The 12,765-nt window shown below is 40.3% G+C and overlaps 1 protein-coding gene across 2 annotated transcripts in view; it reads left to right on the forward strand.

Annotated features, from left to right (window-relative positions):
* Positions 1 to 12,765, forward strand: part of LOC117272151 (receptor-type tyrosine-protein phosphatase N2-like) — a 315,897-nt gene that overhangs the window by 249,206 nt on the left and 53,926 nt on the right. For both annotated transcript variants that reach the window (XM_078172961.1, XM_078172962.1), the window contains exon 14: positions 6,137 to 6,334. In XM_078172961.1, the coding sequence (XP_078029087.1) occupies positions 6,137 to 6,334 (198 nt within the window). The remainder of the gene's footprint in view (positions 1 to 6,136; positions 6,335 to 12,765) is intronic.

Here is a 12,765-nt window from a genome sequence, read left to right on the forward strand (position 1 = left end):
GTTGCATGCTACTACATCTCCTGGAACAGTAACATTTGACAAAGTTAATCAACATTACAACGTAAGAGAAAGTATGGGCAAGTGATAAAAACCAGTGGTGTGATATCAGTAACTTAACCAAGGACATTTTTACAGTGCAGTTGCTCCTGAAATAGTGATGTTTCACTTACAGGCATCTGTTAAACTACCAGGCTCCCCTGCTACCACACTAAGCAGAGACGAGACTGAATGTGTTTGTTGCAGGTCTCCTTGGGAGTCTGACTTAGTCTCGCCTACTCTGTCATTAAGGGCATAAATTCCCAAATAAAAGGCAACTTTGAGACAAATCTGGAAAATGCACAGCAGACTCTTATCCAGCTCATTATCCATGATTAACGTGTCGCGTCTCGCTACCTGATGAAGTATGTATCGTTGAAAATCAATACACTGTAAATAAAAATACTTGTGTTTGCATGGAAGCAGCTCAGGGAGGGGACTTCAGAGGCGCTGTAAATTTGCGCTGTTTAGACTCTAAACCTGTCCTGGGTTATATTATTCCTTCAAATTTTTGCCTTTTTGTCCTCTAATTGGCTCTCGGGGGGAAGCCATTTTGAATCAGTTTTAATTACATCATAAAAGAACTTGCTGCAGCGGCAAAGTTCACTGTGTGGGCTCGTTGAAATATGAATGCTGTTGATCATGTGTTTCCCTCCCAGACAAAACACCCACAATGCAGTGTGTTGTGCTGATTGGGCTCCATGTTGCTGACGATGTAGCAGTGACGCACAGACAGGAGGGCAGACGAACTGGTGTATTTAACCGCCAGAAGGGTTAGACCAATTTATGGGGACAATATCTGGCCTTTATTAAACATCCGAAATCGACCAGTTAGCGTGATCCACCTCTGGTATCATCCAAACTCTCACAGTCTGTGAAATATGCAGTGAAATGTTATTGTATTCTCCAAGAGCAGGCTGAAGAGAGAGAGCTTTAATGTTCGATGATGCTTCAGATGCTTTTCCCTCCTGGTCTGACAAGATTTCAAAAGAGTAAAATCCTTGAAAGTTGTGGCAGCAAAATGATCAAATAAAAGGTGAACAATGGGATAAAATATTAGCTAGTTATAGCTCTAACCTAAGAAGTTCAGTAATAGTTTCAGCTGTAACTCAAACAATTTAAACTGGTATGCCAAATTGTATAAAGGTATTTTGTAGCCCATGCTCAACCAATTCGTCTGTTATCAGGCCATTTAATAGTCTGTGATAAGCCTCACAGATATGGGTTAGTAGGGGCCTGCTACACATACTTTAATGTTGAGGGGGCCATGATCTGGCCATGGGCTTTCATGGGACTCTCTCCCATGGGCAAGAATGTCTGCATATAGAAAAGACTATGCTTTTTTTTAATTTTTATCATACAGTACACACAGTATGTATCACTCAACATATTTCAAAGGAATTACAATATACATCACACACACGCTATTACACCAAAGACAGCACAGAGGTTAACAGGTTTAACAAGGTCCTAATGGAAAGCCTCATTATACATGTATCCAGTTATTATGCATGTTACTATTGAAGAAATTAATCATTTCATACAGAATATTAATTAAAATGGTTTTATTACAAGATAAGATGATTTATGAGCTCTGCTGATCTGTAACCATGGAAACACAACTCAATCTGATAAATCCATTTAGCCTCCAACTATCAATGGGACATTTGAATAAATGAAACTGGTTTTGTGAAAATGTCAAGTGTTTCACTGCAGTAACCAAGCAGTTGAGGGCCACAGTGAATTGGGCGAAGAGACACATTTTGGTACGACAATGTTCTGTTGAAGAAAAGAACTGGTTTTAGGACACTTGTACAAAGCCATGACTGAAGTATTGTTGGTTATGGATGAATATTGTAATGCGTAAACGTAATGATTACACAGTTATACGTTAACAAAATGCTGAAAACCTATCGGCATGAAAAGTTTATTTTGATGACTTAAGCTATTGGGCTGCAACTAACAATTATTTACACTAATCTGTTGATCATTTTGTTTGATTAATAATTTAGTCTATTAAATGCCAGATAATGACAAATGACCAATGTGATTTCCTCATAAGGTGATACCCTCCGATTGCTTGTCTTGACAGACCAGCAAAGCCAAGTTGTGAATATCCGGCATTTTGCTTGATAAATGACAAAAATGATTATCAGAATTCCTATTGAATAATTCTCCATTGATTGTTGTAAGCTGATCAGACCCATTTTGAAACTACAAGGACTAAAGTGTCCATAAAAACTATGATCTATAAATGCAGTACTGCAGAATATATATAGGTCTGGTTCAGTGCTCCCTATAGCATCCATCTGCATTCTCTTTGTCACGTGTTTGTGTTTGCCTCCCACCAGCAGTGTTGTCAGTATCCCTGGGCCAGGTACTGAAGCGCTTTAATAATCTGCACACATTTATGAGCCTGTGTCCGAGCTCATAGATCAGTGTCAGCGCGCCGACCTACGAGAACATCAGTCAGATCGGATACAGACTAATGAAGGCCTGCTCACATTACCTCCGCGGTCAATCAAACAGGCCGTTAGTTAATCATCAGCATCGCTCTCATTAAGAAACAGAGATACCCACGGAGATTCAGCCCAGATCTTCTGGTGCAGTCAGTGCCCTTCTAAACTGTGTGATGTATGGTTTTGCATGCAGAGGATGTGACAGGTGACATTTATCGTTGTGTTTTTTTTTTTTAACTAGGATGCATGGATCTGATGTTTTCAGTCCAGATACTGATGCCAATACCTGGGCTTTGGGTATCAGCTGATACAAAGTACTGTTGCAATACAAGTGTTTAATTAACAAGCTGTATACGTCACTGTGTGCAAGTGACTGGGCTTATTCTCTCATGTAAGGCAACATCAGGCTTGTGACACATGAAAACATAGATATAAATTTACTGAGTTTGACGTGTACACGTACGTATTATCATACATAAATATACAATTAAATTGAATTGAATAGAGTAGCCCCATTGTCACTCAGTACTGGCCTGACAGTCGATGTCAGTATTGGAATGACACATCCCTACTTTTACTTAACAGTTAAATTTGCTTATCCAGGATCTCACAGAATGCATTGGGTTGTTGAAATGTATTGTCTTACTTGTGATGAACACCAGTATGCAGGTGACCATGTACTAGGACAAAGGACAAAGTCAGGTGACGTAGTTTAAAGAGCAACAGAGACCGCATAGGAAGGCAGCCAGGGGAGTGGATGGGTCAAACCAACACAGGACTTTGAACCAGGAGACTGAGGTTCATGTCCTTTGTGAAACTAAAAGTCAATGTTGAGTTACTTTAAGTCAAATTGTCACCTTATAAGTAAATAATGTGGCAACGCCCAACCATGATTTCTCTTCCTAATCCTGACCTGACTGGTAGGTGTGCTAATTTGCAAGACATCATATGAACCGTGTGCATCACTTTTTGTAAGATAGCATAAGAACCATTGTATGAGGATACAAGTGTCGGTCGATTGGTCAGTGGAATGCCTTGCCATCTATTGGATGGGTTGCGCTGAAATTTGGTACACACATTATTTTTCCCTTTAGGATGAATTGTATTCACTTTGGTAGATAACTTGTACGAGTCTTATTGAGCTTTGCGGTCCCTATCAAACATGTAGAATGAGTAAAATTGTAGTTCTACATTTGGAACATTGTCTTTGTAATTGTCTTGTCTCCTGTATGAAGCGGTGCAGTCATTCACCGCAGCTCATTGACGTCCCTGCTGGGAGCTGTGTAGAGAAGGCGTGGAGGAAAATTTCGACATGGTGACAACATTTCATTGTGGTCACGTATCCAACAGACAGAAAATGACAGTTGCTCAAGCGTCTCAATGTAGACAATGTATTTGCTGCTGTGACACTGACTGGCATACTTTGCCAAAAACTTTCTCTAAAGTTTTTATTTATCCAGGGAAGGCTTGCTGAGCGTGCATGCTGTTTTCCACTGACATCCTGGACGCTAGCCAGTGTAATAGCAGTTTGAGGTTAAATGCCTTGTGGTAGAGAAGTTTTACTCATACGCCATTCTCGTCCAGATGTTTGCAACCAGTCTGCAGGATTTCAACTAGATACTTTATGCCCAAAACCCCACTTCTCCTGCATTTACTCTTGGGCTTGTGGTTTTGCTGTGGTTTTATGATTTGTGATTTACACACGAGCATAACAAAGGAAGACTTTATTGAATGTTTTTTCCATGAAGGTCAGAACACATTAATCCCATTTGCTGTTGGCTTTATCCACCCCCACCACAACCACCACACACACACACACACACACACACACACACTCACTCACTCATTAAGTAAATAATGGCCATTTTGCTTTGTGTTTTACAGCGCTTGAACTTTCAGTACAGACAGAGAACCACAATGATAATGATAAAAATGAATAAGCATTATAATGAAGACAATTTCCTGGCACGACACAATTCCACAGCCTTTGATGACAAATGGTTCTGCATTGACTCAAAAACTGTGAACTAATCTGTAGTTGCAGATGTTTCACGGATCAAAGAAGCTTCATCTGTTCTCTTGACAATGCTTGCGACAATGCCTTCCTGACGCCCCATCACAGGTTGTTTTACAAAAAAATCGCACCTTAAACATGCCCATCTTACTGTCACATGATGGCCATGTCACCTGAACAACCCAAGCCTAAATACTTATATGTGACTCATATACATTACATTTGCAGTAAAACATCATAAATGCAACGTCTACAGTTCAAAATGAATTAAAACTGAGTCAAAGAGATATAATGTCACTAAAATTAAACCTTTTGTTTGCCTTACTTGTCATTTATTACAGTAATTTTTGAATATAAAGAATTGCGATGTCCCTCCACAACTGTTCCTGGAGCCAAAGTCCTGAAAGTCCTCTTTTAAAGGGGACCTATTATCCTTTTTCTTATTTTCTGTTCAGTGTTGGATGTTCATATTAAACGTGGCCAAAGTTTTAAATAATGAGGTAATCATATATGAAAGTAATCCCTGTGAACAAACACCTCAGGCTTCAGATCGTTCTCAATACTCTGTTTCCAACAGTTTTTGTTTTTTTACTTTGGCTACATGATGATGTCAGTTCATGACAGATTGCTTTATATGGTCATCTGCTCTAGGCATGCTACTGCAAGTGTTTACATTACATAGCCTACACTGCTACATGAAGCTGCATGCTAATATCAGAGAAACATGTAATCTTGGTTGCCGATGTCTTACGTCTTTCCCCCGATTTCGTATCATATTCCTGCTGGAACATATCTGATTGTAAAAATTTTGATTTGGAACCTTTTTATTGGTGATTTTTCATGGTAGAAAGTGCAACTACACTCTGTTACAGTCATTACCTGGCTCCAGTTATGATGCAGAGAGCCCTAGATGCAGGAGACCCGGAAACGCTGACCAATCAGAGCAGACTTGGCTTTTTGGCTGGGGGGCTTATAGAGATAGCACTAAAACAGAGTGTTTCAGACAGAAGGTGAACACAGGTGTTCAAGTACAAACAGTATGAGAAAAAAAGACGTTTTTTTTGATCATTAAAGCATGTTAACATGTTGTCGTAGAAACCCAGAATACACAATAATATAATAACTATAGGTCCCCTTTAATTTATTTTTTGAGATTGCAAAAATGAATATTTCCTGGCTACAGACAAATGATGATGCTGTCAGATGAAGGTGAACATATAAGGGTGGGATGTGCAGCATAGCAACATACAACACATCAACACTCCACATAAAAGCGTTCACCCTCCGTTCATCAAAATGTAACCGGGTCACTTGAGGCAGTCACAGCACAAACCGAGAGCTCATCTGAGCCTGAAGAAAGACATTCACTGTGAACCTAATTATTTTAGTATGTGTATTCTTGTCTTGCAGGCACACTACTAGGTTTAACAGTTTAATTCCCTTTGAACATTGCAGGGTAGAGCAAGGCAACAGTGTCTACTGCAAGAGGCATGATTCCTGGTTATGCCAATTTAAAGTACTTAAAATTAAGCTGTCCACTAAATGTTCTGAGTTATGCCATGTTACGACATAAGTTCCCAAGTGCATGACAACAGTGACTTATCTGTCCCTGCCTTCCCTCCTGCAGGAGCTCTGTCGTCAGCGCATGGCAGTCAAACCTCCAGCTGAGCGTCCGGAGCCCATCTCCTCCAGGATCAACAGCGTGTCGTCTCAGTTCAGCGATGGGGGTCAAGCCGTCAGCCCCTCAGCTCGCAGCAGCATCTCCTCCTGGAGCGAAGAGCCCGCTCACTCCAACATGGACATCTCCACTGGTCACATGATACTGGTGAGTTTCCTGTTGAGTGGCTTTGTTGTAATCATCACACCACACAAGCCATTCTCCTGTACACTGAATGTTATAATAGTCAGTAATAAGAATATGCCTCTGCTAGATAACCGAGGACATCAGTTTTAATGTGCATGATTTCATGATGGCTTTCAAGGACACATTCAAAGACATGGAGGGTGATCGAGAGCTGTCTTTTCATTTAGCACAAAGTCTGGATGACTAATGGTTTCAAATTACTTTATGTATTTTTTTGTCCTGACTGAATCAGTGGGACTGACGTTAATGTGTAAATCTAATCCACCCACTTCCCATATTGCACATGCAGAGTGGTTGAAAAGGGTTGACAAAAATTCTGACCCCAACTTTATGGAATACTAGAGAAGGAAAGTACGTGTTGAGGTGGGGTTGTATTCATGAATACTTAAAGGAATACTTCACCCAAGAAATGATCATTTGCATTTCAATTACTTACCACCTGTTATGTGTAACTCATGAAGAAAACATTGTTTTCCCCGCATGCCCCCATGGTGACAAAGAACTTAAAAAAATTTAAACAGTGAGAAAGTTCGTGATGAATTGAAGTAATAGGGGTTCACATTTAACAACAGCAAAACTATACCAAAACATCCTTTTACAAACTCTCACACAACTTGTGCAGTATAATCCAAGTGTCTTTTATCCAGTCATATACTCAGTACTTCCCAAACAGACATCCCTTTCCAACAGAGAACTGAACTTGAAGTGAAACTTATCTTTGCTCTCTTTAAAGCCAGACTCCATTCACAAAAGAGTAATTTTATCTCACTCAACATAAGCGCTACTGGTCTACCACTGACTCCATTAGTCAGTTTGTGTGTGTCATTGGTGATTTTGGTGAATCCAAACCAACCTTTTAAAACACCAAAGTCACACAATGACACACAAAAACTACTGATTGAGGCAGTGGTGCACCAGCAGCTCCTGTGTTCAGTGAGGTAAAATTACTGTTTTTCTGAATGGAGTCCGGCTCTGAAGAGAGCATAGCCAAGTTTCACTTTTAGTTCAGTTTCCCGTCGGACAAGGCTGTCTGCTTGGGGAGAACTGAGCATACGACTGGATAAAAGACACTTGGATTAGTAGTAGTGGATCAGTTTGCTGCACCCTTGACTTCAGTACGTTGTGATTTTATTCAGTTAATGGATTCTTTGTTCATCAAAGGCATGTGAGAGAAATAAAAGTAGTTTACTTCAGGAACTCAAGGTAACAGGAGGTGAGTAGCTGATATACAAATAATCATTCAGGAAGTGAAGCATTCCTTTAATAGAACAAAATGTTAACTAATTTTTCAGATATTCTAAAAGGTGTTGAGCTCATTGACGCTCATTTCTTATGCTGGAAAACTGAGCCAATCAGAGCTGTACAGGTGGGTTTAAAAACGCGGCTGCCACTGTTGTGTCCTAGAGGCAGAAAAATCACTACATCCATGGAAATATTGCGACAAAAAACGGCCACAAAAATGTTGATTAGCATGGATGACATGAAAATTGACATATTGCTTTGGACATTGGGAGACATGTTAAGAAAGCTTGTCCCAGGAACCATTATCACAGCTTTTGTGTTGATTTAAAATGACATTGGATGAATCTGTAACTTCTCTACTACGTGGTTGGGGCCAAACAAAACACAATACCCCCTAATTCTTAACAGAATTTGGCCTACACGAAAATGGTCAGGCTAAATAATAAAGTGAAAAGTATTCAGCTGGATTATCAGGTTGAGTTCATCCCTCAGTAACAAGTATTTTATTAAATGCTGATGTTTCAAAGTGAGCTTTATTTCAGCTCCACTGATAATTCTGCAGGGGAAAAAAATCACATTAACATTGTAATATTTTTGCCCTTACATTTCTACAGTATTTTTTTTTTTTTTTTTTTTTTTTACCTTTGTGATTGGTTGTCTGTCTTGCCAGGCAGCTACCACAGATCCTCTACGTTTCTTTTATTTTCCCTTTTATCCAAAACATCCCATCACCCACTTCTCTCACCCCTGAAAACCATTTATCTCTTTCAAAACCAGCGTTATACAGTGTTTTTTTCTTTCACGTCTCTGTCTCATCTGCATTTCTGCATATAGCACTCTTTTCTCTCACACACACATGCACACATGTCTCTTTCTCCTCTCATTTCATCCTCTCACTCTCATCTGTCTCCCTATGTGTGTTTTTTTGTGTGTTTCTGTACATCTCATTACACCCACAGTTACTATAGGCAGGCTTCTTACCCTCTTCTATCCTGCAGATGAAAATCTCTATTGAACTTCGGTCGCATTTCGCAGAGCGCCATCGTAATTGCGATATATCTATTCACTTCAACCACCCATCACCGGCAGCACCACCTCCTCATCCCAACCCCCCACCCACGCCTCTCTCTCTCTCTCTCTCTCTCTCTCTCTCTCTCTCTCTCTCTCTCTCTCTCTCTCTCCCCCCTTCTTTCTCCATGCATTATGAAGCTGCCGGCGAGATGTGACAGAGCGGGCTTTTTGATGTGTTCAATAGGCACAAAGATACTAATTACCCCTGAGATTTGCACCAGAGTTGTGTTCAGGAGAAACGACTCCCTTTGCAGCCCCTGTGCCGCAGCGGAGAGAAGCTCTGTAGTTTTACACAATCCCGCTAAAGTGTTTCTTTGGCAAATGCACCCACAACAGGATGCGACGCGTGCGTTTGATTCGCCACAGTCACACGTGGATGAAAATAGACTTGAGTTTCGAGACAGCGAGGTCTGAACTTCTTCAAGTGCATTTGCTTTGTCTTCGCCTGATGAAGCCGTCGCGGCAGAGGCAGCATCACTTGAGAGATAAGAGGAATGAAATGGAGTGTTGTTCATGTTTTGTTAAGTATTCATTTGGTGTGTGGGCCACAGTCTGGTCAGGGTGATTACAGAATTTGTTATAATATAGAGACTTATATGTAAATGATGCGAGGGAAGGACAGAGAGCAAGTGTATCTGATGTGGCCGTGATGATTAAAGCGTTTTTGTGTAGGTGATGGACATTATCCTATTGAATGCTGATATTCCACTTTATTCCTCTCCAAAGTAACTTCAAAGTTCTAAAAGGCATTTTACACTCAACATAAACAGCAGGCCTGATGCAAAAAAAATTCAGATTCTTATCCAACCTTTCAAACATTTTTCTGTGAGGCTTGTTCATACGACTGCTCCAAATCAGATTCAACAAACTCTCTTAACTCAACCCAGACGGCAGAATAAATGTTGAGATTGTTCAATTTTGCAAACCATGGAGAACATCCATTTGTATTTCAAAAACACTGTCGATAAAGTGTGGTTATGTTTAGGCACAAAAAGCACTTGCTCATGGTTAGGAAAAGATCATATTTTGGCTTAAAATGTTCGCTTTTGGTTGCACAATCTATGTTGGAACGCTAGTAATGTCTTAGTGAAGAACACTGGCAATTTCCCCGGTGGAAACACAGTGACAGGTTGCTTAAAAACATGTCCAGTGACTAAAAAGCCACTGGAAATGCAGCGATGATTCGCTAAAAAAATGACCTGCTTTATTGGTCTCAAACTGTGGTCCGCAGTGGTCTGCATCTTGGCAGGCATCTCACCTAGGTGTCACACCATCCACCATTCCCTCCACCTCCAAATGACAAAGTCAGCTCATACACTACGTCACTTTACGAACGTTGATATGATACATATGAAACGTACAAATGTAACATATCTGTGGTTTGCAGAATCATATAATGCCAACTTTCCTACTGGTAATCGGGCTGCTTCACCGTACAAACTTGTTGTAAATTGCTTGCTTCAGCCTGATGAATTCCACCTGTTCACAAGGAGGTGCACATTCCTGAGATTTCACTCAGAGAATCGAAGCCTCTGAAATTGCCATACGAGGCTACGGGGGCAACTTGTCTTTCACAAAACTTTTGTAAAGCTGAAAGAAGGATTTAACACCATGGAGTTTCAAGTGCTGCTGTAATAAATCAGCAGGAGAAAAACAACACATTTAGCAGCATCAGTTGTAGTTTCAGAGGACCACAAAAGCAAATATTAATAGTAAAACTGTCAGCGACCTGTAAATCGGCAAGTCATTATGATACTACAGTGAACAGGATATAGATTTTGCATTAAGGTTATTTTTGTCATATAGTCAGTTTTAATCTTAGTGTCATATTTTAACATCAGATTTATTAATATTAAGGCATTATAAGCCTTAAATTAAACAAGTTGTTTTCCCCCATGGAGAAAGATAGACAGTGTGTGCAGACGTCAGACGAGCATTAGCTGGAAAACATTACATTCATTGACTTTATATGGAGCTAAAATTCCAAAGAAATCGATTTATGAGTCATAAGAAATGATATTTTAGAAGAAGTAGACTGTAAGCTAGCTTGGCTTTGTTAGATTTAACAGTATGTCAGTGGAGCAAGGTAAGCTAATCGCTAACACGGTTATACTGTGATCTAACATAGGTTGTCCGCCTGAACAGAGCCAGCTATTTGTTTCGTCTTCACTCATCAGGGCAGAGATTTTGCCAGAATTTATGTTGTAAATATTACTTATTATTACGTATTTCACATTTTCATTCAAATTTAGTCAGTTTAGTCATACGTAGCGTAAAAATTACGAAATTTGATTCTTACCTGAGAGAAAATTCTAAGTATGAGAAAATTGATGAATGCCACAAACTGTCTTTAATCACTCGTACATGCCACATAAGAACAAATCTGTTTTGGTTGTGGCGTATTTGCTTGGCCTAGAAGACTGTCCTCACCAGAAAAATGGCATTGGCTGTTGCTGAACTGTTAAAATGCTTCAAACAATCTGCAGATAATGACTCCTCCCATAAAGGAGTAGCATGACATTCTTATAGTCCTACAAATCCTTTTGGGTTATTTTAGGTAACTGACTTTGACATCAATGACCACGTTTCCCATCCTTTATGGTGGGAGAGGTGGGGCACTGCAGGTTCCACATTCCTGTGTTAATATTGGACCCTGATTTTTAACATCCAGTGCCACTATTTTTAAAGTAGTTGCTTTCTGCAGTATCTCGATATGCATGATTGAGGTTAGGGAAAGATCTTAGCAAGGGTTAAACCAAAAGTGAACAGTTCATGACCGCACTGACAGCCTATTATGTTGCTCTACTGTGAAGCCTTGTTGGACTTGTGTGGGCCTGCTATGCTGTATTTTACCCACTATCAGTGTTGTATAGATCTACAGTATAGATGTAGACTGAGATGTTGTAGATAGATGTAAGTGTGGAGTGTGTGGAGAAAGGGAAGGAGAGACAGTAAGTGAGAAGCTTTAGAGCCTGATGTGGGGCAATGTTTGATTTGCTATACCAGTGATTATGATCAATATGAGAGAGGAGAGATTCAGATCCGACTGTAGTTGCATTAAATGGCCCAATCATTGCAGGATAATGCGATCCAATCGTACATGAAGAAAATGTCTGCCGTCGTCTCATCCTGCCACATCCAGTGACTCAGCAGTGAGTCTAGTGTGGGGAAGGAGTCTATCACAGTTTCCATTTAATACATGGATTATAGACATAGCCTACCCCACAAACAATGACTGGAACCTGTCCAAGTGCACATCAGGTGCCCACTGCGCTGATGAGCGATTGACGGTGCTTTAACTCCATCGAGGAAACAGGCACGAATGAGCAGCGAGGAATCTCGAGTATTTTGTCAGTCACAGGATGCTCATCAACACAGAAAGTGATAATGTGTGATTCTTAGTTAATGTGAGGGAGCTGTTAACTTTTAGCTGCCGTTCTTTCCCTTTTGGATGTTTGCAATTTCGCTGTCAAGGAAGAGAAACCGGGGAGAGAGACAGGAAAGAGAAATGTGATTCAGCGACACACACACTGAGCTGTAAGTGTGTTTCAGCACCTCGGACAGCTCCACACATACAGCGAGGCAAGCTGCAGCTCTGATTGGTCCAGACCGTCTCTGTCCTCCCACAGTAGAAACGTTAGACAGCAGAGGGAAAGTTACATAATGCCATTGTCATGTGGAAACCATGTAAATGTCAGCTTCTCAGGAAGGGGAGAAAAAAAAAAGCATCCCCGTTTTTTTACTATGTATGTCTGCTCAGTTTTGGAACCTTTCAGAAGCCCAAAGGTCACATTGTTTTCTCAGCCCACAGAAGGGCATGTGAAGCTTCTGCTGAAGCTAAAAGATGGAAAAAAATTGGTGTTATGAGGTTTTCACATAGCAGTGACAATCTGGGAAATTGCTATTTAATGTCTTTTACCGCCCACCTACCATCCTCTCTAGGAAAGGTTTTATGGATTTGCCGTCACTATCTGCTTTCCATCCATCCTCCATTTTTCATTCATTAGTTTTATTTGCATCTTCTTGCTAATTTTATTTTAATTTCTCTGTTTACTCATCCTCTTCCACTATGTCCTTTC

This window comes from Epinephelus lanceolatus, chromosome 12 (genome assembly GCF_041903045.1).
Source record: "Epinephelus lanceolatus isolate andai-2023 chromosome 12, ASM4190304v1, whole genome shotgun sequence".
NCBI lineage: Eukaryota > Metazoa > Chordata > Actinopteri > Perciformes > Serranidae > Epinephelus > Epinephelus lanceolatus.